This window comes from Mytilus galloprovincialis, chromosome 10 (genome assembly GCF_965363235.1).
Source record: "Mytilus galloprovincialis chromosome 10, xbMytGall1.hap1.1, whole genome shotgun sequence".
In the NCBI taxonomy this organism is placed as follows: domain Eukaryota; kingdom Metazoa; phylum Mollusca; class Bivalvia; order Mytilida; family Mytilidae; genus Mytilus; species Mytilus galloprovincialis.
This window is the reverse complement of record NC_134847.1, coordinates 80,046,241-80,071,927: the sequence shown is the minus strand read 5'-3', so window position 1 is coordinate 80,071,927 and position 25,687 is coordinate 80,046,241. Positions and strand designations below refer to the sequence as shown.

General features: G+C 31.6%; 3 protein-coding genes across 11 annotated transcripts in view; 1 reads left to right on the top strand and 2 right to left on the bottom strand.

Moving 5' to 3' along the window:
- The window catches only part of LOC143048528 (spermatogenesis-associated serine-rich protein 1-like), a 63,503-nt gene extending 38,158 nt beyond the window's left edge, over window positions 1-25,345 (top strand). Inside the window, exons 1-7 of one of the 6 annotated variants that reach the window (XM_076222230.1) lie at window positions 13,270-13,465; window positions 14,025-14,175; window positions 14,877-14,989; window positions 17,418-17,567; window positions 18,383-18,506; window positions 21,321-21,386; window positions 22,894-25,345. In XM_076222230.1, coding sequence (XP_076078345.1) covers window positions 13,423-13,465; window positions 14,025-14,175; window positions 14,877-14,989; window positions 17,418-17,567; window positions 18,383-18,506; window positions 21,321-21,386; window positions 22,894-23,035 — 789 coding nt within the window. In that variant the 5' untranslated portion in view covers window positions 13,270-13,422 and the 3' untranslated portion in view covers window positions 23,036-25,345. Of the gene's footprint in view, window positions 1-13,268; window positions 13,466-14,024; window positions 14,176-14,876; window positions 14,990-17,417; window positions 17,568-18,382; window positions 18,507-19,310; window positions 19,607-20,215; window positions 20,286-21,320; window positions 21,387-22,893 lie in introns of those variants that run through there. The other 5 variants (XM_076222229.1, XM_076222232.1, XM_076222231.1 and 2 more) reach the window with 5 other exon arrangements.
- On the bottom strand, window positions 131-6,227 carry LOC143048523 (podocan-like). 4 transcript variants are annotated; one of them, XM_076222220.1, is made up of 2 exons: window positions 6,112-6,227; window positions 131-1,512 (listed from the first exon to the last, which is right to left on the bottom strand). In XM_076222220.1, exon 2 carries the CDS (start codon window positions 1,501-1,503, stop codon window positions 265-267), a length of 1,239 nt encoding a protein of 412 aa, XP_076078335.1. In that variant the 5' UTR covers window positions 1,504-1,512; window positions 6,112-6,227; the 3' UTR covers window positions 131-264. The 4 variants fall into 4 exon arrangements, with proteins under 4 accessions (XP_076078335.1, XP_076078334.1, XP_076078336.1 ...); XM_076222219.1 differs by lacking the exon at window positions 6,112-6,227 and adding an exon at window positions 2,387-2,533; XM_076222221.1 differs by lacking the exon at window positions 6,112-6,227 and adding an exon at window positions 2,175-2,262.
- On the bottom strand, window positions 9,265-11,182 carry LOC143048524 (keratocan-like). The gene is made up of 2 exons (XM_076222224.1): window positions 11,116-11,182; window positions 9,265-10,534 (listed from the first exon to the last, which is right to left on the bottom strand). The coding sequence occupies exon 2, from the start codon at window positions 10,522-10,524 to the stop codon at window positions 9,283-9,285; it is 1,242 nt and encodes a 413-aa protein (XP_076078339.1). The 5' UTR covers window positions 10,525-10,534; window positions 11,116-11,182; the 3' UTR covers window positions 9,265-9,282.
- Window positions 25,346-25,687: the final 342 nt, after the last annotated feature.

Here is a 25,687-nt window from a genome sequence, read left to right as displayed (position 1 = left end):
AAACAGTAGGCACAACTTTGTAAGATTAACAATCTTCAAAACTACATACACGTCTTGATGTTACTACTTTAATTAATGTGTGATGCGTTTGAGAAAGTTACCTTTCATGCTTAAAAATAATGACATAAAATTGATTTTCAATTTTATTATTACCTGTGGGTATACTAATTTTGTCTGAATAACTAGATTAATTTATGTAACTTCTTATTTAAGATCATTTAAAGAAATCAAAGAAAAAACAAAAGTTTGCTGATTTTAAATTGCTCAGACTGTTGAAGTGTTAATTTTGCGATCAGCACAAACGAAGTCGTTTGGTTGTAAGCTATCCCAAGCCTTTCCGGTCACTTTTGGAGGTCCACTACACACTATAAGATGTGGATCCTGAATAACATTAGGTTCATCGTCCATTTTCTGTCGTAACCATCTCAGATGGCAGTCACAAATCCAAGGATTGTCGTCGATGAAAAGAGCAGATAATTGTGGAACAAATGTTTTGTTGAGAACTTCTGGTACAAGTGATGTTAGTTTGTTGGAACCCAACCACAACTGTTGAATGCTTCTCGTAGATTGAAACGCTCCAGGTTCTATTTTACTTATATTATTCAAATCCAGGAATACATTCTGTAAACCAGTAAGACCGTTAAATGTTAAATTTGTAATAGAAGAAACATGGTCTTGCATCATGTCTAAGTATGATAGTTTATGCAAACCATAAAATGCATTGTTTTCGATATCGTTTATCTCCCCTTGCCAGAAAGCCATTGAAGTTAAGTTTGTGAGGGTTCGGAAGGCATAAGCTGGAATGATTTTTATCTTATTACCAACGAAATCCAAACTTTGGAGCGAAACTGGAAAATTAGAAGTGTCAGGAATTGTCTTCAAATTGTTGAATCTGAATCCCAAATTTATTAACTTCTGATTCTTGACAAAAGTCATTGGACCAAAACTTCCATCGACTAATTTGTTGAACGCAAGATCAATTTCTACAGCATTCACAAGCGGATCAAATGCATGATCTTCAATTTTGTTAAGTTGTGTGTTATCTAAGTACAGAAATTGGATCGTAGAATGATTGACAAAACTTGTTGCTTTCAACGTTGTTATTGGGTTATAATAAAAGTATATCCTGATTAGGTTAGGTGGCAGTTCCTGTGGTATTGTTATAAAGGAATTCTGAGTCAAATCTAACACAAGAAGACTCGGTATATTCAATGCTCCCTTTTCGATGCTACTTTCTTTAAAATTATTTCCTGAGAAATCGAGCCAAGCTAATTTATCTAGACCAACGAATGCGGTTTTTGCGACAAATTTTATCGGATTATTTCCAATATAAAGAGTCTCCGTGTTTTTAGGTAAATCACTTGGAACATTGGTGATACCGGTCATATTACAGTAAACAGTTGTGGAGATACATTCACAAGGTTGTGGACAGTTTTGTAACAATACAAAGTCGGGCACTAATATGAAAACCATGACAAGTAAGGAACCAGGCAACATCATCATTCTGTATACCTGGAAAGGAAATCATATAAAAAATAAGAAGATGTGGAATGATTGCCAATGAAACAACTCTCCACATGATACCAAACAATAAGTAAAAAATTCATACATGTACTTTCATATATTTTAAATTCAAATATTTAACTTATTACAATCACTCAACAAGGTTTACATATAAAGTTTATATTTCCTAGATAGTAAAAACAATAATTCATAGGGGTTCATTATCTCCATGATAGAGAACGTATTTAAATGAAAGCTATTGAACTAAGGGTTCTTGGTGGTGAAGATAATGTCATCTTTCCGATAATAACAAAAGCAGGCCATCATGCTTTGGTGGATCGGTATGGAATATTTATGTTACGGATGACCATGGATTTGGTGAAGTTGTCATTACCACAATCCCGTTCAAGTTGACTTACATATATTGCGTATAAATCATAATTCACAAGTGTCTCTCAAAAGAAAAATATTTTGAGGCAGTTGAATTTACAAATAAAAAAGTCGATACCAAAAGTTTCTCTTATGCTAACAGATTTGTTCCGATTGATTTTTTTTTAACTATCTTTCATCAACAAATAATGCACGACAAATAATGCAAAAACTTGGTATGAATACACAAATCAAAATAAATAATCATTTTTAAAGTTATTGATGATTTAAAACAAACTTACTTTAATTGATTTAGCGTTGTTTCATTGGGTTATCGTTCAAAAGTCACATATAGGTATTTTGATTCTTATTAACACTTTCAAAATGTTTTCCATAATACAGATACATAAAGTATAATTTCATTGGAAGATACAAGGACATTGTTGATAAATATTCGGTATCAACTTCCCAAATAATACACGATGGTATTGAAGTGTAAATACTGGGTACTTACGTTGTTTATCATCTTAATAACGTGTTAAAGTGTCCTTTTGTTTGTCTTTGGAAATTATTACTTTTACTGTTTAGTCTATTTTGGTTATATCTATTGGACGTGGCTCGGTACTTGTACATCCCCTCGTTGTGTTATTGTATTATAGTAAAAGTCAAAACCGCATATTCAGTCCCGAAAATGGCAAATTTTAAACAATTCAAACGAGGAAGCTAACAGTCTACTTTATATACAAATGATGAACTAAAAACAAATATGTTACACAGCAAAATAAGAATGAATAACAGGTTTCTGACTTGCCACAGGTGCATATAGAATGTGATGGTGTTAAACTTGTTTGTTGGTGCAAACCCTCTCCTAACCTGTGATAGTGGTGAAACGGCACTACGTATACACATGATCAAACACAACAAGAAATAAAAAAAACAAATTTGAGCAACTAGAACAAACGACAACCACTGAATAAAAGGCTCTTGACTTTGGACAGGCACATATGGAATGTGGCGGGGTTAAACTAGTTTGAAGACGCCAACACTATCCCTAACCTAGTCCAGAATCCATGCTAGGAATGACGATATTTTTTATAAAGAGTACTGTTGCCCGTTTAATACTATATTAGGTAAATACATAATGTACATAAAAAAGTCTCGTAAAACTGTCTCTATAATGTAGGACTTATCTACAGAATAACACGTACATAGTGTTGTCCTAAACACCTATTGAGTAATCATTCAACAGTCAGGTGTATTAATTTATACTATTAGTCACATCTATATCTATTTTTAATCAAAATAAAATGTTTAGTCAACAGTTTTATTCTATTTGCAAACAAAGTCGCTAGATTTAATATCGTCCCATGCCTTTCCAGCTAGCTTAGCAGGTCCATCACAAATAACAAGATGTGAATCTGGGATTCTAAACGGACCTTTGTCCATAATTTCACGTAACCATTTCAGATGGCAGTCACACATCCATGGGTTACCGGTGATAGACACCGCTACCAGATGTGGTAAAAACTGGGTATCTAGCACTTCAGGTTCCAATGACGCAAGTTTATTGAAGTCTAGCCAAAATATTCTGAGGTTTTTTAACGAACTAAATGTTCCATTTTGAATTTTGCTGATATGATTACCAGACAACCATAATGTATCTAATGACTCCAGACCGTTGAATGTCATATTTGTTACTATTGACACGTTGTCGTCTGCAATGTTTAGTTCATACAGATTGTCCAATCCGTTGAATGCATTATCCTCTAATCTTGTGTAGGCACCTTCCCATAATAACAGGTGTGTGAGACTTGTTAGCCTCTTAAAAGCGTTTGATGGAATAACGGTAATATTGTTTCCAAGGATACTAAGGAATGTCAACGAAGATGGAAAATATGACATATCCGGAAGGGTTCTAAGTCTGTTGATACTTATATCTAAATGTGTCATCTTAATATTTTTCATAAATATGCTTCTACTAATGCTGCCATCTAGTAACCTATTTCCACTCAAGCTTATTTCTGTAACACTGGATAAAGGATCGAATGTATGTTCCTTGATAAACGATATGAGGTTGTCATTTACATACAAATAAATGATGGACGTAGAATTCACGAAATCGTTTACTTTTAGTCTAGTTATATGATTATAGAAGATGGTCAATCTCAACAAATTAGGCGGGAGTTCTCGTGGTATTAACGTGAACAAGTTAGATGACAAATCAAGGGTCTCTATAGTAGATATATTCAAGGTATCATTTTCTATACTGTTTTCATTCAATTGGTTTCCACTAAGTTGAAGATTTTTAAGTTGATATAACCCCTGAAAAGCAGTTTTGGGTATATGACTGATTTGGTTGAAGTTAAGATTTAGATTCATTGTTTCTTTTGGTAAATCATTAGGCACTTCGGTTATTCCTTTGCCGGTACATGTGACAGTAATACCAAAGCAGGTGCACGGTTGTGGACATTTGTCTGCTATTATAGTCGTCGATATCAGAAGGCACAGAAATGTTTCCTTTTTGATAAATACCATCTTTAAAATGTGTTAGTAGTTAGGAACCTGTAAGAAATGAAATTGTGATATCAATAACACTACAATGAGTATGTAGTGATGTCCGTTCAAATAAAATTGATGTTCTTTTCGAATATATTTATACCTTATTGCCAACTCAGTAGTCAGCACTTCTAAGTTGATATGAATTATTATTGATATTGTCATAATCATAAATAAACTGTTTATAAAATAAAACAAAACAAAAATAAAAATACTAAGGAATTTCTACCCCCGATATAGATTACTTAAGCATTTTTGTATTTGGTAAAACCTTTGTAATTTTGTGTTTTCAATGCTTTTCGACTTCGTATTTATTTTGATCTTTTTTATTTTCTTATTTGAGCGTCACTGATAAGTCTTTTGTTGGTGAACCGCGCGTTTGGTGCAAACTTTCAACCTGTTATCTTCGATTAGTTTATTCGAGAATTAAATGTACAGTATCACCCCTAGTCATTTACCCTGGTTCATTAGCCATAACTATACTCATTTGTGTTGGGTGATTTTATTTCCTCTCTTGTATTTTTCAATAAGCATCTCTGGTCCATCAGAATAGCTTCCAGATAAATGATATAATTATAATTGGTTTGTGCCACTGGTATGGACATCCAAGGGGTATTCATTGGTGGATCGGGGGGTTTCGGGGGTTTGATCCCCCTTTTTTGACGATCAATGCATTTGAATGGGGACATGTAGATGACCCCCCACCACACCAACCCCCCCCCCCCACCCCCCCCACTCCCACCCCCTTACAATTTGTGGGTAATGCGATTTATTAGATACTTGTATTGTATGTTAAGTTTCGAGTGAATCAATTGGTTATTCGATGGTCGCGAATTAAGTTTACTGTCGACGTGTTTGCGGAGCCACTAAACGGGTCTTTGCTACATCAAGTCCCATATTGAAGCCGTCGGAGCTAAAATTGCAACATTGTTATTTCCATTCTAATGAAACTCCAAATAAAACATTTATAATATGTCATATGTCGTCTGCGTTTGTGCATACGTTTTCATCTACCCAAATCAAAACAACATCTTACGTATAATACTAACTCTCCATTTGTACCGCTGATGTGGACTGTCAAAATACCGAGGGTACCATACATCCAGTAGAAAATGTTGACCTAACCAAGAGCTTATACGAGATCGATACCGCTGCTGGCAGGTACAAATGTAGACGATGAGAAACATTGGGCATCATTCATCCAGTAGCAACCGCTGGCTTCATCCGTTCAAGATAGTGCATGTGGTCGATGTCGGTGATAATGGACTATGGGAAAACTAGGGTACCATCCATCCAATAGCCAGAGTTGACCTAATTAGACTCTCATTTAGCGTTGGTTTGAAATCGCTGCGGGTGACTGTACATAAACTGATGGTACAATATACTCAGTAGCCAGAGCTAGTCTAATTTAAGTGATACATTTTGACTGCATATTTACAGTTCATAGATTATGTAACTGTTTTGATGTCAAATCCCTCTGGCAATGTAGATCGTAGATAATTCCGGTATTTTTTGTTTTTATTCTCCTCAAACGATTTACTTATGTTCTTATCTTCCAAAATATTGTGGGCACTGAAATGGGGTATTCAGCATATATATTGACTCACTGGATAAATTGTATATTGCCTTGAAAAACAATATCCGCAAACGTTAGCAACGCTTCAAAAATAAGTTTCTACTTACAGAAAAGATTAAGTTCTTCGGATCTACAACTGAACCAGTTTTGACAGCCTTGTACGATACATTTATCTTATCTCTTTACAGTATACAATAAGTCAATAATTATATAGAACCTTTCCACACGTAGAACCTAGCGTAGAACGCTTTTTCGCTCAGTTGGAGTTGATATGTTACAATTATAAATAGTTGTATACCTCATATATAGCACGCACTATTTTAACAGTAAACAAAAGCTTATTCGTCAAACTTGATACGTCCCGGAATGCTGATCATAAGTGTAATAATGAAGATGTTCTACATGTGCCGATCCCAATTTTGTATTCCGTCGGTTTTTTTTCGTAATAACTTAACAACGTGTATTGCATCAGATGTACATTTCGACAATTAATCATGTCTTTTCTGTGATGCGATGCTTAAACTTTTGTAAATCCAAATCCTGATACATACGCTCAAGAGCTGTTCACGGAAAATTGTTCAGTGTATAATTCTAAATTGTGTCGTTAAAAGTCTTTATTCCTCCGTTTGTTAGTATTTCGTTTTTTTGTTTTTGCTTTGATAGCTTTCATATTTTTGTTATACTATTTGGGAATTTCCTCATCATTGAAGACCTGTAGAATATCGTATTTACTGTTCGGTCCTCATCAACAACTATGTCAAATTCATGTTTTATACTGTAGAAAATATCGTTTGTATCCAGGTATTTCTTAACAAAGTACCATAAACAATGTGAACAATTCAAATAAACTTTAATTGAAAATCTTACAAATTTTTCTTTATTATTAATACTTTACATAATTTTTTTGATGTTTTATTTCATAAATAATATATTAAAATCAAAAACGCTATTTTCACCTGCGTTAATGGATTATTTTTCAAAGAACTTGTGAGTGAAGCATCTGTAATTAAACTGAAATTAATTTTCGCATACAAAGTCCTCCGGTTTCAAGACATCCCATGCTTTTCCGGCAACTTTGGGTGGTCCACTGCAAACAATAATATGTGGATACATTATAGTGTATGTTGCATTGTCCATCTTCTCCCTCAACCATTTCAAGTGACAGTCACAAATCCATGGATTAAAATCCATGAATACTGAAGACAAACGTGGCATAAATTTGGTATCGAGGACTTTAGGGTCGAGGGTACTAAGCTTGTTATCACTCAACCATAAATCTTGGATGCTGGTCAAGGAATGAAATGCTCCTGTTTCTATTTTACTTATCTTATTGTCGGTAAGGTATATTGTTTTTAATGCAGTTAGTCCATCTAATGTAAAATTAGTAATTGTGGATGAAATTTGATTGTCCATGAAATTTATAATTGTTACTTTTGTTAATCCAAAAAATGCGTAATCAGCAAGAGTAGAAAGAGGACTATCCCTAATCTCAATAACTTGGATGTTCGGAAGATGTCGGAAACCATATGACGGAATGACAGTTATGGGATTTCCAACGAAATCAAAATTTTGCAAAGATGCAGGAAAATATGTCATGTTTGGAAATGTTTTAATATTGTTGTATCTCAAAGATAAATACGTCAGATTCTGATTTTTGAAAAAGGCTGTTAGAGGTATGCTTCCGTCCTCTAACTGGTTAAAGCTAATGGCAATGTTTATGGCACCGGTAAGTGGATCAAATGCGTGTTCTTCAATCTTGCTTAGATTTGTATTACTTACGGTTAGATACTGAATAGAAGGGTATTTAACAAAACTTGAGGCAGTCAATGTTTCAATTGGGTTATAAGCTATCGCAAATCCAATTAGTTTGGGAGGAAGTACTTGTGGAATTGAAGTGAAATCGTTAATCGATGAATCCAAATTGGCAACGCTAGGCAAGTCAAGTGCGCCATCTTGTATACTACCTTCTTTAAAATGGTTATCTGTAAGATCAAGTGACTGAAGATGAATCAATCCGCTAAATGAATCTGTTGGTACTACTTTTATCTGATTCGATCCCAGATATAAAGAAATTGTCGTTATTGGTAAATTCTTTGGAATTTCAGTAAGCCCTGTCCCATTACAATACACTTCAGTATTTTCGGTTTGACATGTGCAAGGAGAAGGACATTCATCTGCTAAGGAGATTGTCGAGAATAACATCAGATGAAAGTACAGGAGAAACATAATAACTGTCAGCATTGGCCGTTCAAGTGTGCTGAAATTAATTTATCTTTGAAAATAACTTATTTTGTCTCTTAAGGCAACATTGAACTTTCACAGTTTTGACCGCGTGTCGGGGGTTTTTTTTTTTTTTTTTTTCCTTACAGCAGAAGTATAGATATCATAAATTGGTTTAAGGGTTTTACCTGACGGCATCATAAAAAAAGGTTTAAAGTTGAAGCATAATTGTATCTGCATTAATTTACAAATGAGATATTTCGCATCAAGCTTTTGTGATCTTTAAAAGTTTTACAAGGTTTAGTAATTGCTCTTGAAGTCTTGGTTGTTTTCAGTCTATGTGTTTTTGTATTTACGGGATAAACAGAAACTTGATAAAGACTTATTTGAATCATTACTGCTGGTTGTACTTTCTAACGTTTTAAAATTTCTCACGTTGTGGTACCGAGCGTACTTGAAGAAACACGTTTTGTAAAGTCATAGTATTCATTTTGATATCAATACAAATTATTTAAATATGAAATTACAAAGCAGAACATTTGTGCCTTCTTAAAGTGTGCTTCATGCTCTGTGTACAAACTACTCTTGAAATATTATGTTACAAGGTAAACCGATTTCATAAAAAGAACATTCACTGACGCTTGTCTTTAGGGTGTGGTCTCAAATTTATAAATTGTCTTTTAAAATCAAGTCAATGATGTTGTGATGTGATATCGTAGCAAAGTATAACTGAATATGTATACTTACATTGTAAACTTGAGTCAAAATAGATGTGTATATTATATACTTTTATCTTTATTTGTCAAGCACTCTTGTTATAAATATATACACATATCTAAGTTATATACACAAAGCCTTTATTAGTTCATATATCACAAATTCAACAAACCAGAGCTAGACCTTTTGCCATATCTTAACAATAGTGATTATGATACTTGTATATTTATGAAGTCTTTGAAATTGTTGCAGAGAGCTAGTATTTTTGTTAGAAGTATTTCTAATTTTCTATTTTAACTAATAACCATGATAATAAACAAGAATTCGTTGTATTTTCTGTTTTATTTACAAACAAAATCACTTGGTTTAAGATCCGCCCATGTCTTTCCCGCGACATCGGCAGGCTCTGCACAGTCAGTAAGACTAGGAGAGCCTACTTTGTAAGAAGCATTGTCCATTTTCTCCCTCAGCCATCTTAAATGACAGTCACATGTCCATGGATTTCCGTAAATATAAACTGCCGATAATTTTTGAATAAATGTTGTATCCAGTACTGCAGGTTCTATTGTCATCAATTTATTCTCACTAAGTCCAAGTTCTTGTAGATTTTCCATAGGGTAAAAAGCTCCTGCTTCAATTTTAGAAACGTTATTTATGTCTAGTGACAAGCCTTGCAGTGAAGCCAGACCATTAAATGTTAAATTTGTTATTTTACCTGACAGGTGTCCTTGAGTTAAATCTAGGAACCTTAGATTGTCTAAGCCAACAAATGCGTTGTCTTCAATAGAGTTAATGGTTCCCTGTGCTACTGCCAAGTTTGTTAGGTTCGACAATGATTTGAATGCATATGACGGTATCGTTGTTATCTTGTTACCATATATATTTAATTTCTGTAAAGAACTTGGAAGATAGGATGTATCTGGAATAGCTTGTATCTGATTATAGTTCAAACTCAATTCATTTAGCTTCACATTTTTGGAGAACGCTTTTGGACTTAAACTGCTATCTTTAAGACTGTTTGAACTTAAGTCGATCACTCGAACATTAATCAATGGATCAAATGCATGTTCCTCGACCGTGTCTATTTGATTTGCAAGCATGTTAAGGTATTGTATGGACGTGGCATGTACGAAACTATTGGTCTTAAGTGTCGAAATGGGGTTGTTGTAGAAATTCAATGTTAAAAGTTTTGGTGGAAGTTCTTGTGGAATTGAGGTAAAGAGATTTGCTGACAAGTCTATCATGTCTATGCTTGACAAATTAAATGCTCCTCTTTCAATGCTATTATCTTGTAACTTATTTCTTGTCATGTCTATGTAACTAAGCTGGTATAGTCCATCAAAAGCGGTCTTTGGTATGTGCGAGATTTCGTTGGACCTAAGAAGCAATGCTATCGTATTTCTGGGTAAACCTTTTGGTATTGCTGTTATCCCTGTTAGGTTACACACAACAGTTGTGTTATTATATAAACACCAGCATGGTGACGGACAAGGATCAGATACGCTGTACTGTAGACACAGGAGAACTAAAACGACTGCAATTTGCTTCAATACTGTGTACATTCTTGTAGGTACTTTGCACATTTTAAAGTTTCTGCAATAAATTATGATAGCATGAGAGAAAATTTGCTTTTATATTTAGCAATAATATTTTTTATAAGTCAGCCGGGGTGCGGGATTTTCTCGTTGTGTTGAAAACCCATTGGTTGGCTTCGGCTGCTTTCTGCTCTATGGTCGGGTTGTTGTCTCTTTGACAAAATTCCCATTTCCATTCTCAATTATATAAGTGTATATGAAAATATATACTCTGATAGATATATCCAAGAAGCAGCCATTCTAATTTTTTCAATACGGACTTTAGATGCATTATTAAAATGTCGAACTGCAGTGTTTTAAAATATATAATTACAGATTTAAACATCTATGCAATACACTCATTTTTATGAATCGTCTCGAATTCTAAAAAGACTATCAAAGAAATGTCATTGATGGCTTAGTCTCTGTGCAATGGCTTCTCGGTTTTGGTAATTTTATATATGTAGATTTGATGAGGTTGACATCCCTCCTTAGCTTAAAAAATCGGAAGCAACGCAAAGGGTCTTTTTGTGACTACAATCGTATTCTATTAACTATAATGTTTGATTTATAATATTATCTATATGTATACTTACGAACCTTGTTTACACTTTTATTTCGTTTAATGTCTTATCTCCCTGATTATGTGTGTATCGCGTTATATTATAGATAAAGTTCTTAATTTTACAACGTGAGATGTACCATTTAAGATTTTATTTTAAACATGAGCGGAAATCCATGGGAAGATTTAGGTGTGCTTTTTTTTCTTTTTGGAAATATGTTAGACAATAATATTTTTGTATTTCTAATTTTGTATTTTATTTTTTTTTGGCCGGGGGGAAGGAGTAAAGGAAAATTTGTCTTCATAAGTTGTGATCACTGCAGAGTGGAAGTCAATTTTTCTTTACCCTTTTTGAAACCATGGACTTGGCGCTAAAATTCACAATTCATTATTTTGATAATTATGCTCGATATTGGAGTTCTTATTGACAAATCTTCCTTTATAAAATGAGTAACGCTCAATGCAATGAAAACAATCTTGATCTTTGTTCTCTATTAAGTTATTATACATTTTTGGTTTTCAAATATTCGGCTTTGGGTGTTCCTGCTCATGGAAGGTGAATCGAGAAAAGCGCTTCTGGGACATGAAATTGTTAACGTGTTGTTTTAATTTTTACTGATATAATATTGATGTTTTTTATTGAGATTTTGTTTTACCGGGTTTCCTTTATACAAATATTTAAAAATAACTGAGTGTAGCTGCCAAGGAAACTGTTTTTCTTGGCTTCATAACTAGGGTTTAATTGTTTCTTACAAGGACGCTATTGTTGAGTTTCATGTTAGAGATAAATGGCCGAGCAGAGGGGGCTGCATTTTCAGTTGTGGGTAGCAAATGTCAATGTTATACTTGTTCTGTCGCGGGAAATTTTATGACTGCAACCAACAGTTTTTCGCCATGATTATTTCAGAATGTTATAATTTAAAGGAACAAAGTGAGATTTTTTTACAATTCATAATCACATAATTCTTATTTAGAAAATACGCCTCCGGGTGCGGGAATTTCTCGCTACATTGAAGACCTGTTGGTGACCTTCTGCTGTTGTTTTTTTCTATGGTCGGGTTGTTGTCTCTTTGGCACTTTCCCCATTTCCATTCTCAATTTGATTATACATAATTTTAATAACTTTATTTCGATTTCATGAGCCTTCGTGGCTTACTTTTACAAATTGTGTCTTGGATTGAGAGTTGTCGCATTGGCACTCATACCACATCTTCTTAAATCGATCAAGTCGGGGTAACTTGATGGGAAAAACATCGAAATCTTACATATTTTTATTATAGATGTCACTAAATCAAGTATTATCAATCAGCGTTGTTCGTTAAATAGACATTGAACAAAAATTTCAGAGGCGTTAATTTAAAAAAAAAAACGTCAAACGGTTAACGGGTAACACATTTAAAGCGGTGGGTTTTTTCAAAAATATGTATATTAATTCGCCATTTATATATCAAATTAGCACATTTCTGGTATTCAAGTTTTCCCTTTGTATTACTTTTATCCATCTTTCTGTTTCTAAATTGTCAATAATGAGGGAGGTTTATGTTTTTGTAGCTAATTATTGCCTTTCAAGTCAACTTGGGCATAGCGTATGAAACCAGATAGACATATGCTTAAACATATTTTATTTAAAGAAAAATCAATCACAATCAGGGTGCCCTGATGATAATATTAAAGCATAACTAAGTTGACACCGTCATCTTTTTCTTTATAGATAAATAAATGTATAACTGGAATAAATAAATTAATATGATATTTTTAAAAGTTAGAATATTAAACATAATATAGAGGAGGGGGAAACTATTATTGGACTTAACTTAAACAATGATGTATTGCATTGGTCCCAATTTATACATTAAAAATACAGTAACAAAAACAACAGACATACGTGCAATTTTATTATTCATGATTTATCTGTCTAACAAAAATATTATTGCGTGCTGTCAACGAATTAATACTAGTTTATATTAAAAGCTTCTGAAAAAAACATGTTTCAGCTAGTTTCGGAATATGTTGTTTTTAAAACCTTGGACTATTAGAACCAATGATTTGTATATTAAGAGTCTTACTATACAAATCCTTGATAAAACCTATATTTTTGAAAGGTTTTTTATTTAGAGTTACTTTTCCTGAAATCAATTAAGAGTGAAACGTCCGTCAGATGTCGTGAGTGAAAGTACCTGTTCATGCGTGTAAATCACCAAGGTCACGGCTTCCTTTCCGGCACATGGCGGTGTTTAAACTTTTGTTTACATGTTTACAAAAGAACACGAATTAATTATAAGTAAAATCAATATGTAACGAGAGTCAATATTTAGGTTCAAACGTTTAAGTAAAAACGATACAAAATGTTGCACGTAACAACAGAAATTGGAAGACCGGGAAAGAAAGGTAAAATTAATATTAATTAATCAGCTGATCCAGCTGACATTCCTCCAGGTATAAAAAATAATAAACAAATAATCTTCATTTAGAATGTACATGGTACACAAATCAAAAACGTGACACCAGTTCAATTGAGCTTTCTATCGACAATATAGCCAGATGTATATAGACAATATAGGAGATGCAGATCCATGATTTTGAGAAAAAAAAGGGGGGGGGGGCAAACTATGCAGTGTTAGAAGTACAAATGTAGCTGCGAATACATAGCTCTTAAGGTCATTTTGATATGTGTTTTGGATTGTTTGAGTCACCAAACAGTGTTTACAATAAAAGATTTAACACATATTTATAGACATCATTCACGTACACAATGCATGTATAAAACGTTAAAACAGTCTTATCAGAATAACAGTCAGATTATTTTGATTTGTAATTAAAAGATCATTACTTTTTTTAGAAATACATGTAAATAAGGCTGTGTTTATAAATATACAGTGTATGTACAGTTAAATAGTAACCATAAATTATATAGATCTAAAAACATGTTGATTTTTTTTTATTGCAGAACGTGAAAAGCGACACTACCCACAGCTACAGAATATTTGTACTGATTATGGACCATATAAACCTAGAGGTAGACGATATATACCACACGGGTATGGATTCTATGATGAATGGACACCACACAACCAAAATGTACAGGTTCAATATTCAGAGTAAGTTATATCTTGCACCATCTAATTATTCTTATTTATTTCAGACACATTTTGTCCTTGGCAGGTTTTTTTTATTCAAATGGAGGCAACAGTAGTATGTTGCTGTTCAAAAGTCATAAATCGTTTGAGAGAAAACAAATCCCAGTTACAAACTTAAACATGTACAGAGGGAAACACACCATCTACAAATGTATAAGAGAAAACAACAACACAACAAAACGCTGAAGTGCAACAAGAAACAAACGACAATGAAAAACACACACACAAACATCTTGATATAATATCGTTATGTACATGTAGATGGTTAACCCTTAGGGCTACATTGATTTTCATCTTGATGATGAAAAGGTTTTCAATAATGTGAAACTTTTCATCTGATAACATTTACTTTATTATTTGATTAAAATCCAGTTTTATTGTCAGAAACAAACCTGTATTATATACAAATTTGTTCATGAATTACTTTAATTAAATTCAGTTTGGGTTAAGCATAGCATAAAACATGATAGCTATGAAGACAGATACAGTTGCATTTACATTGTATTTTATGAAGTAGCATTTAATAAAAAAAAATTGACACAAATCATCTATTGAAGTCCATTAAATTGGAATACAGAACAACTATGTACATCTTGTATACTACATGCAGCATTTACAAATAATTTGATGAGTTACACCTATGTTTTATTAATCACAAACAGAGCTGGTCCAGATTGGTCTTCCAAACTGAAATATATAGATCATCCTCAGAACCCAAAATACCCAGCAGCAGAGATCTTCCCTGAGAACTGGAAAGCTATGAGACCATACCCATGTAAGTACTCAGTGGTCTGATATATATATATATAACATGTATAAAAGTATAATCTACAATCAATGGATGATATTTACTAATAATTGGGCAAAGATAAAATTGAGAAAGGAAATGGGGAATGTGTCAAAGCGACAACAACCTGACCATAGAGCAGACAACAGCCGAAGGCCACCAATTGGTCTTCAATGTAGTGAGAAACTCCAGCACACAGAGGCGTCCTTTAGCTGGCCCCTTAAAAACATGTATTCTAGTTCAGTGATAATGGACTTCATACTAAACTCCAATTTATACACAAGAAACTAAAATTAAAAATCATACAAGACTAACAAAGGCCAGAGGCTCCTGACTTGGGACAGGCGCAAAATTACAGCGGGGTTAAACACGTTTATTAGATCTCAACCCTCCCCCTCGACCTCTAGCCAATGCAGAAAAGTAAACGCATAACAGAGTCAATACCCACATTAAAATTCAGTTCAAGAGTAGTCCGATGTCAGAAGATGTAACAAAAGAAAATAAACAAAATGACAATAAAACATAAATAACAACCAACTACATGTACTATCAGTTAACTCTACATGTTTATGACATGACAAAACTTTAAAAAAAATAAAAAAAAATTAGCACTATGCAGGGATCTCCATGGATGAAAATTGAACGATGGAGGAACTTTCACCATTACGAACCGTGTCTACGCTGTACAGTGTAGTGCGATCAGAAGTATTTTATCCTTCCATACAAGGAATGGTGAACATGCTAATTCATTGCTTATTTAAATTATATTTATTTGAATTTTCATTATAGAATTAGAAGTATCAATATTTTCATTTATTGCTGTTTTTAATCATTCAAATGCCAAGTCTTCATGGTCTCCCCTTAGTTGAGAATGACCAAAAGCTGTCATGAAGGTCCCCATGTAGATTTTTTGTATTTTTGGTAATTGTTATGGGGGTTAAAAATCATATGATGTGGAGCTTATTTTTCATGGACACTGTCAAATTCAAATCCCATTACCGGTATGGCTGATTTGCAGCAACAACAGAACGATTCGTACGGGTTATGTAAAAGGTTAAAGACATTTATAAAGCAAAAGTTGACAAATGAAAAGGTTTTTAATGACTTTATCTGGTAAATTGATGCTGTGCAACATGCATCTTTCGAGTCTGAAAAGAAACCGGAAACGCGGATGTATCAATTTGATTGTAATATACGAAATGAATTCGGAATTACGATACGATATTTCTTTACAGGAATTATTTAAGTTTTTACTTTTAAACTTTTAAAGTAATTCTAAATTATCGTTACAGCAGTACTCTAGTTATTTGCGATGAAATAATATTTACTGTTTTGCGTCTTATTTTGTACTTCTTAAAAAAGGGGGATGCTGATTGCGTAAGTCAAAATAAAGCACGTGTTCGACTTGTTAAACTGTTTTCCTTGTAACTGGATTATTAATTTATTTATTTAATCTAAATTATCATAATCATTTGCTGAAACTTATTTGTTTAATTCGACAAATGGATCGTCTATCCTCAGATAGTATTCTCCTGTCTGGTTTGTTGATCTACCTGTATAAGCTCAGGTACAAGTGATTAGCGATCTTAATCCGGATATCCCCCAGGCGCTAGAACTGTATTGGATTAAAACATAATAAGCCTAAGGGTTATGCAATTACATGCATTTGATTATAATTGATAAAAAAAATGGCGTCGGGCTACAAAAAACGATGAAGTTTTGAACGATGGCGGAAGACAATTTAAACGATGGCGCAAGACAATTTAACGATGGAGCAAGTCATTTGACGATGGCGCAAGACATTTGAACGATGGCGGGGCGCCATCGTTAAACAGGCCATGGAGATCCCTGACTATGTGTAACTAACAATATTGGTGTTATTTGCAAGCTGAAGTACCTGTATTTTGTACAAGAATTACTGCACTCACTCTATGGGAAATATTATATCCTCATACATTTATTAGATTAACTGAATTGATTGGTAATTTCTGTGTTTATAAAAACGATTATATAAGACACGTTAGACAGCAACTGAACAACTCAAATTAACAAATGTAGATCTTCCGAATTTATATTCATCTAGTCCATGATCTGTATAAAACTACATGTATTTAAAGTACTAATTTTCATAGATCTATTCTTCATAAAACATTTTTAAAAATGCATGGTCTAGTTTATACCAACAAAATCTATGAAGATTTGTATCCTAGAAATAATAATGAATCCACAATACAAATAAGTGATCTGATGTAAGTATGAATTAAAGAGGTTTGGAGTATGCTTCAGTGAGACAGCAACCTTAAAACACATATCAAACTTAAAATCATAGGGCCTAAAAACGGTTGTTGTACATGTATGTTACATCTGATATTCATTCCCTGTAGATATAATGAGTAAATGTTTGTGTATATTTCAGTTACTTACAGGAGGTCAGATAATGAGTGGCTATTAGACCCTGGACTGTCCAATAAAGGAATGAAATGTACATTTAATGGCGTTCATAGAGCAACAGACACTTCCTCTGATGAAATAACACATAAAATGTTATATGGTAAAGGCAGAAGGGGTAATACTATTAAATAATGCAGCTTTGTCATATCAGGGCTCTTTTAGCTTACATTTGTACTATGCAGTATGGGCTTCGCTCATTGTTGAAGACCATACATTTTGTATGTGACCTATAGATGTTAACGTCTTGTGTCATTTTGTCTTTTTGTCTTTTGTGAAGAGTTGTCTCATTGGCAATTACACCAAATCTTTTTTTTATTAAGGCCATAAAAAAGAATAGGTTTGTTTGCCCAAACCCTACCTACCCAGAAAAAAGCTGCCTACTCAATTTCTTTTATTGTCCTGATTTGAAGAAGTTTTTTTTTTAATCAGATAGGCATGAAGACTAATAAACATCCGATACGTAAATTTCTTTAAAAAAAAAAAAATGCCTACCTACCTACCAGCTGTCTCAACCTTGGGTAGGGTTTGGGCAAACCAAAATATTTTTAATTGTGGCCTAAGTTGAAATGAAGTTTGTTTGACATTTGATAGGGGTAATTTTTAAGCTGCAACACTGAATAGGTTAGGGAAGGGTTTGACACAAAGTCAAATATGCTTTAAAATGTTAAAAATCATGGGGAAAATGGAAAATAACTGTGTAAATTTTCATGTGAGGTGCCAAATGAAATAGGTTTGTATAATATTAATAACACAACAATTTCTTTATGAAATTGAGTATTTTGACCTGATTATCAAAAATCATAATGTTATTTGGTTGTGAGAATAGAGGCTTTAAAAAAAGTTAAATGTCTTGAAAACTGAAGGGATAAATTTGTCAGTAAAATACCATCTTCTTGAGAAAAATTCATGTGTTTGTTTTTTTATTTACAGAAGTAACCATAGATAAGAGGAATGGTTTACCCTATGCCTCTGAGGGAGACAAGAATTATCAAGCTCCAGAATATAGTTCTGGCTTCCATCGAGTGGGATCTTCACTTCCACTCCCTCAGTTCGGGTAATTATTTATTCATATATATTTATCTTTGTTGTACAAGTACTTCTATGTCAGTTATAGGTAAACATAATAAGGTTTCAATGGGGACAGTTAATAAATCTGTGAAAACAATCCAATTTTTTTTTTGTGAAAAGAGTTCAGGTGTAATAAGGGAGATAACTATCATTCTATACATTTTATTTTTGTAGCACTGTCAGGTAGTTACAATCTGTGTATTAACATACATTTGTTTGTGTCTTCTGTGTGTTGTAACATTAGTCATTCCAGTATCCCAGTTCTTATCCTTTTGTAAAGGATATACTTCCCTTGTCTAATGAATTCACAATATTATGAAATATTTAATAGGCAGTTGGTGACCTCACTTAAAATCGGTTCATTTAATCATATAAATGACATCTTTTGACTAAAACATAATTAAGTTTGATTGAAAATGTTTTCAGTTTAACATTCTTTGCCTATATTTATACATTCATAGCATTATTGTTTTAATTATTAAACCTCTATAAACTCTTACAATGTATATAACCAGTGGGTAAACAGATGAGGGAAAACAATAGAAAATTCACTCTTCTTATGATGAAGTAAAAAAAAAATTAATAATAAAACAATGCGGGTGATAATACTGATCAAAAATTATTTCTGATCAACAATCGTACAATTTAAAGAAATTATTTGTTAAATAAGTCATCTCTGCAGGTTCAAAAATAAAATGATAACATAATTATATAGTGTTTAGTTTTATTTTAATCTTATTTTATTGTTACTTTTTACCAGAGCATTTTCATGTGAATTTATTATTAATAGCATCCCTGCTAAAAAGAGACACACAGAGAAAAGAGTAAAATTTCTGTGTTTACAGGGGAGGTAATGTTTTGTCACTAGATTTCCCATTTTTGCTATATATAGTACCTACATTTTAAAGGGTTTGATTTTTGTGGCCTTTTAATAGAAATAGTAATGAAATTAATAGCTTCATCAACTGCAAAAAAAAGTATATCACAAAGACCAATTTGTATGCCCCTGTCGCAGAGTATGGGCTATAAGTGTTACCCTTGTCTGTCTGTAAATCAGTATGTAAGTCTCATATGGTTCCTCTTCTCTAACAGATATTGGCCTCAACCAAAGGTAAGGCCAAATAAAAAAGTATGTGTGGTTCCAGTTTTATCTGAAAAAAAGTTAGGGTAGGAGGGTAGGGATTTTTTTTTATTTTATGGGTTTTTTTTACATTGAGTCTATGGGAGCAACATTCTGACTTGAACAGTGCTTAATGAAAAATGACAATAAAATCTTTAGGGTAGGCTATTTTTAAGTCGAAAAAGTAGGGACAGTAGGGTTACTGGAACCACACATATATTTTTAATTGGCCTAATGAAACTTATACACAATGCTCATTACCACAAAATTGATATTTAGTTTGATTTTGAGTGGTTAAATTTTTACTCTTCTTAAGTTTATATGTCCTTTTATAATTTTATATATAGCCTGAGCATTGTCCCGTCCCATGGACACCTTCTCCAATTATTTATTTTGTAAAGAATTAAGCATGTAAAATCATCAATTTTCCTTTTCTCCCTCAGAAAGAATTTGTCTGGAATGTAATAAAAAAAAAGTCATGCCTAATCTAGCATTTTTATTAAAAAAAAATAGAATGAAGACACATTTTATTTATACAAATGGAATATAAAATACTGCTTTGATTGACTTTGTAGAATATATAGGTGGAATAAACCGTGGCCATCTATTGTCCACATACATGACCAGTAAGTTCCTGTAGAGAACTACATTTATAGGAAAGGGGGTCATTTATAAATAATATAGTTAGTCTTTGATGGTTTATAGAATATTTTTGGAGATATGGTTGCTTCTTTGAAAAATTCTATTGTAAATAGATTCATTCTTTTTTCTTATCTTTTGGGGGATGAAGGTTCACATATTTTAAAATTTATTTATTTCCAATTGAATTTATTTCTGATAATTTGAATTTTTTTTAATTAGATATGAGATTTTATTTAAAATGAAGTTAATAGATACTAATAATTAGGTCTAATGATAGCTACAAAACCAACATCAATATAACAGGCCAACTATTTGATAAGGGACCTTTGGATTTGAATATTCCTTAGAGATCATTATTTTTAATATTTTACTTTTTATAATATCTGTAAAAAATAATTTGTGTTAAAATAATACGCACTCTCAGTTTTACTTCTGAAATTGTTTTAACTGTCCCATCAAATAATTAATGCTTTACAGAAGTAAAAATTAATGAATGTTTACAATTATTGAAAAATGTTTCATTAATGATATTTTAAAACAAAATGTTATTTTGAAAAAAATAAAAACAATGTCAAGTATTAGAGAATTCCTAACACTGATCCCTTTGTAGAAGATACTTATATTGTGTTTTATCCTTGTGTTGAATGTTATAAACATATTAATACCAGTTGTATTTCAGTCTCCTTTTGGTAGACCAGGAATTTATTGACATCTGAATTGTTAGATTATTGAAGACAAGTAACACAAAATACCAATGTTCAACAAAATAGCTTGGATCTGTATTAGAAATGCTGTGAGTCCATCTGCTTCTTATAATGATTTAATTGTACTGTGCTCTTTGTAATTAGAAGAAAACTTTTGAAGAGCAATTTTGCTATCAGAAAAATATAAACCATTTTGCTCATTTACTCAATGAAAGGTGTGACTACATATGTGAAAAATGATAAATTCCTGGTATACCAAACATCAAAACCATTCCCAATTTAACCTTGTGTATGTGTTTTATATTGCTTACCATGTGTTGTGTGTTTGTTGCAGTGCTAATTTTGGCAAAAAACAAGTAGATACATTCGTACCCCTCCAGCCTTTACCATCCGTCAAAAGGTACCATATCTTTCTTATTAGCATGAATTTGTAGTATAATCTTTTAGCATGCACTTTACCTCTTTCACATGTTATACTTTGGTTTTTTTATTGTGATTCTTTATTGCATGTTCCTCTTGATTTACAATTTATTTATATTAACAGTCTTTTTCCTAAAGCCACTGGGGTTTTCGAACTGGTGGCAATTTGAATACTGCATTTTCTTACTTTGCTATGCTCTTTTTTGAAAAATAAGAAATTTTAAAATCTTGGTGAATGTAACATATATTTTTCATCTAACTTTTGACTAATTAACTTCTTACTTCTTTGTGAAACTTTTGTTCTTCAGTGTATTATTATAGCATGATCGACAACTGCATGGTTTATAGAAGTTTACAGTATATAAATATTGTTCTAGAGACACATTTCTATTGGTAGTGTATAGTGATTGTTTATTTTGTACAAGCACACTCTCGCTTGTGATCATATAATGTATCTCTATTTGAAAACAGAACTCAAGGCAAAGATCTCAGACAAATAGTACCATTTGATAGGATTATGCTAATTGTTCAATTATGTTAAATTTCTATTATTGTAGCCCAAAAAGTTAAGGCACAAAAGTTAAAACCAATTTTTACCAGGACGCTGAAGGTACTCAGACAGTGGGGAGCATTTATAATGTCGGCATAAACATACTTCTTTTCTTTATTATATTTGACTTCCAACAAAAATTTTTGTTTTAATCAGATTAGTTAATTATACTGTATCTAAATGCAACTATAAGAATTAATTTATATTGCAATAATTCAAGTTAAATTAAGCTATACATTTTACAATTAATAGTTGATTTTAATGCAGAAAGAATTGAAAAAAGCTTTTATTCAATACTTAAGTCTAAGTTATTGAAATTATTTTACACTTCATACTTCGGTTTTTATTGCCTGAATGTTTAATTGGGCATATCTTAACATTACAGGATAACTGCCAAATTATTGGGGAAAAAAACCCAAAAATATGAAAATTGAGTTATCTGCCCATTTTTATTTTCATGGTATCTTTTCTGATGAACTTCCTGTTGCTTTATAATGCTGTTTACATGTTTGTCCCATTAAACAAACAACAGAACCACATTGTCTTTGGAGTATTTTTGTTATACTGTTTGCATCAACATAAACTTGAAAATAAAATATTGTTATAGCAAATTGATATCCATTAAACAATGTTTACAAAGATTTATATTATTAATATATCCAATATATAATTACATATCTGTGTGTCTCATGATGATATATGACTGTTTTATTGAGTTAAATGTTGTTTTGGATAGTTAACAAATCTGTTTATTAACCTTATTTGAATTTTTTTTATATATTTCTTTCAAACTTAAATTTTAATAACCATTTTTTATATATTTTTTATTTAGAATAAAGTAAGGAAAAAATTTAAACGTACACCAGTACATAAAAATTGCATGAATGCAAAAATGTAATCAGAAATTTTTTACTAACTAGTTTCATTTTTTATATAGAGACACGTTTAGAGAAGTAGAGAAAAGAAAACAGAAAGAAAATGAAATCAATGTAGTGAAAAATTTAGATGTATGGAAACCTGCCACACCGCTGAACATTATACAACACAATGAGGAAGTGGCAGCTGCCACCAAAAAGTAACGATGCGCTACCACTGCCATGTCATCTGTTTTGGCTGCCATTTATATAGCAATGTTCTGCCATAGTTTTCCTATCAGTATTATGACATCCTATCAGATATTTTTCTTAACTTACATGGTATCATGAAATAGTATTATATTTTTGATATCGATTGAAATGCTTATGTTACATTGATTATATATTTCCTCAAAGCTTGAAAAAAAATAGAAAATTTTTCTTTCTGCATGTTTTTCTTAATCAAATCTAATAAATCATTTGGTGCAATGCATTTTGCTTTAGACTATCAGTATTTCTTTTTTCAAATTTTTAAGTAGCCAACTAAGATGTATGTAATATAATTTACAAAATGAGTTCATATAAAGACTTTTTTCAAGATAGAATACTGCCATATATATATAAGTAAGGCAATTCATATTTTTTTCAAAGGACTATAAACTTATGCTCACATAGATTTTGGTTGTTAGTGTCAAATTAGTGCTCACAATGACAGTGGCATAGTATATGTTGTCAGTTTCTGTGTAACCTTCAAATATCTTCCATCTATTATCTTTTGCAAACTGCCCTTTTGAAACGTTATACCTATTCTAGATTGTCCTTTTCATGAAAATTCCCTTCTATTCTATTATGAATCTGTATATCTCACAGTTTTTAATACAAAAATGCACAATAGTTATATTATCCTTGTATTCATAAAATACAAATTTACCTCTATGATTTGCTCAATTATTTATATAATTATATAAGATATTTATGTGTTTATATAAGATATATGCCATGTATGATTGATTCAGTTTTGTGATAAATGTTTTACACAGTTTATATTGAGTTATGTAGATGTTGTTTTGAAACAGAAAATCTGTCTACACCAAGAGAATGAACTTTATGTTGTGATAAAATATTATTTTTGTTCAAATATGGAATTTCGTGTTTGTTATTGAAATATAACAAAATTAGGTAAAGAAAAAGACAAGGTTCTGTCTTCCCTAGATGACTTGGGTTTGAGTATTTGGCCATACTAGCTTAAACATTTTCAGACCAGTTTTTTACATACAAATAATAGTTTCTTGTTTTTTCACAAGTTTACCTTCAACAATGCACCATGGTTTTCATATTGACACAGTAATCACAAATGGTCTTTAAATTGTACTTATTTCTAATATATTCATTAATGAAGTTCAAAAACCTAATTTTTTTAATTTTTTTTCATTCTGGAAAAAGAAACATATGATCAAACAAGATATTTTAATATGAAGCCTGAGACATATAGATTTTTATAAATTGACATCTGACAGTATGTGAAATAATTGTTATGTTACTGAAGAAATCAATGTTATATGTTTCATGACAATTGATGTTTTGTTAACGTTATCAGTATTTGAATATTGATATTACAATCTTATATCTATTTTTTTCTTTTTTATAATCGAAAATATTACTTCAGTTTGAATTCTGAGAAAAAACAAATCCTAATTTATTCTGTCAGAATGCTCTATAGAATATGATTTAAAATTTTGTGTGTTGAATAACTTATTTGATTTTATAATATCTGCTTTTATTATTCAATATCTTTTTGCTAATCATCAGTATTAAAGCTTTTATGTGATATATTTTATAATGATGTATGTTACAGGGTTTGCTATAAATATAGAGCTCAATGTTATCAAAATTTAAAATTTGTGAGAATTATGCATTTCAAATAAGTTTGTTTAAATTTAGAAATCTTTTATTTTGTGTTATGTTTACATAGATGTGATATATTTACATGTTTGTGTTGTTGTTTTATCTTAAAAACATTATATTTCTATATTTATGATTTTGAATTATGTTATTTATATATAAGAATCTGTGATATATTATACCATTCTTTACAATGTAGTTTGTTTGTATGCTTTTTGAAAGCAACTTGCACTGATAATTTTCATATTAAATAAGTTTTTGAACTGACAGTGAAGTTAAAAGCCTGAACTGGCTCCCACACAACTTAAAACTTATATTTGTTAAGAGTTAAATTGAAAGAAAGTCAATTACTATTTATTGAAAAAAAATATTTGATGACATATTGTTTATTCCCAAATCCGTCTATCAAATTGATGATAATCGCAGGAATTTTTAGACAAATTAATGAATTTTTCTGTAACTGACATCGGTCACTAAAAGTCTTTCAATTTTTTCTATAAAACAATTTTGTTTAAATATTTTGAATATTTTTAACTATCTATGACAATGTATTTACAGTATGTAATTGATTGCTTATTATCATATTGCTTCAATCATTTTACTCTTTATTAAAATTTTAAGAAAATCAGAAAATTCTTGTTTTGAATATAAAAAACTATGACTCAGTCTGGAAATAAGTTAGGTTGGACTATCTTTTAGAGCTTGATAAATTGATCTGTGATTGATTATACTGGTTGTCATATTTATATATGAAAATAAGAAGAGGTTGTATAATTGCCAATGAGACAATTCTAGCAGAGACCCAATGATGTAGGAGGTTAACCACTATTGGTCACAGTATGGCCTTCAACAATGAACAAAACCTATACCCCTAGAACTGTTTGTGTATAGATAAATTTGATTTCAACCTTATTCATGTGAAATCACAATATTAACAGTTAAAAACCTGCATCCATGATGTGGGATTTACTATCC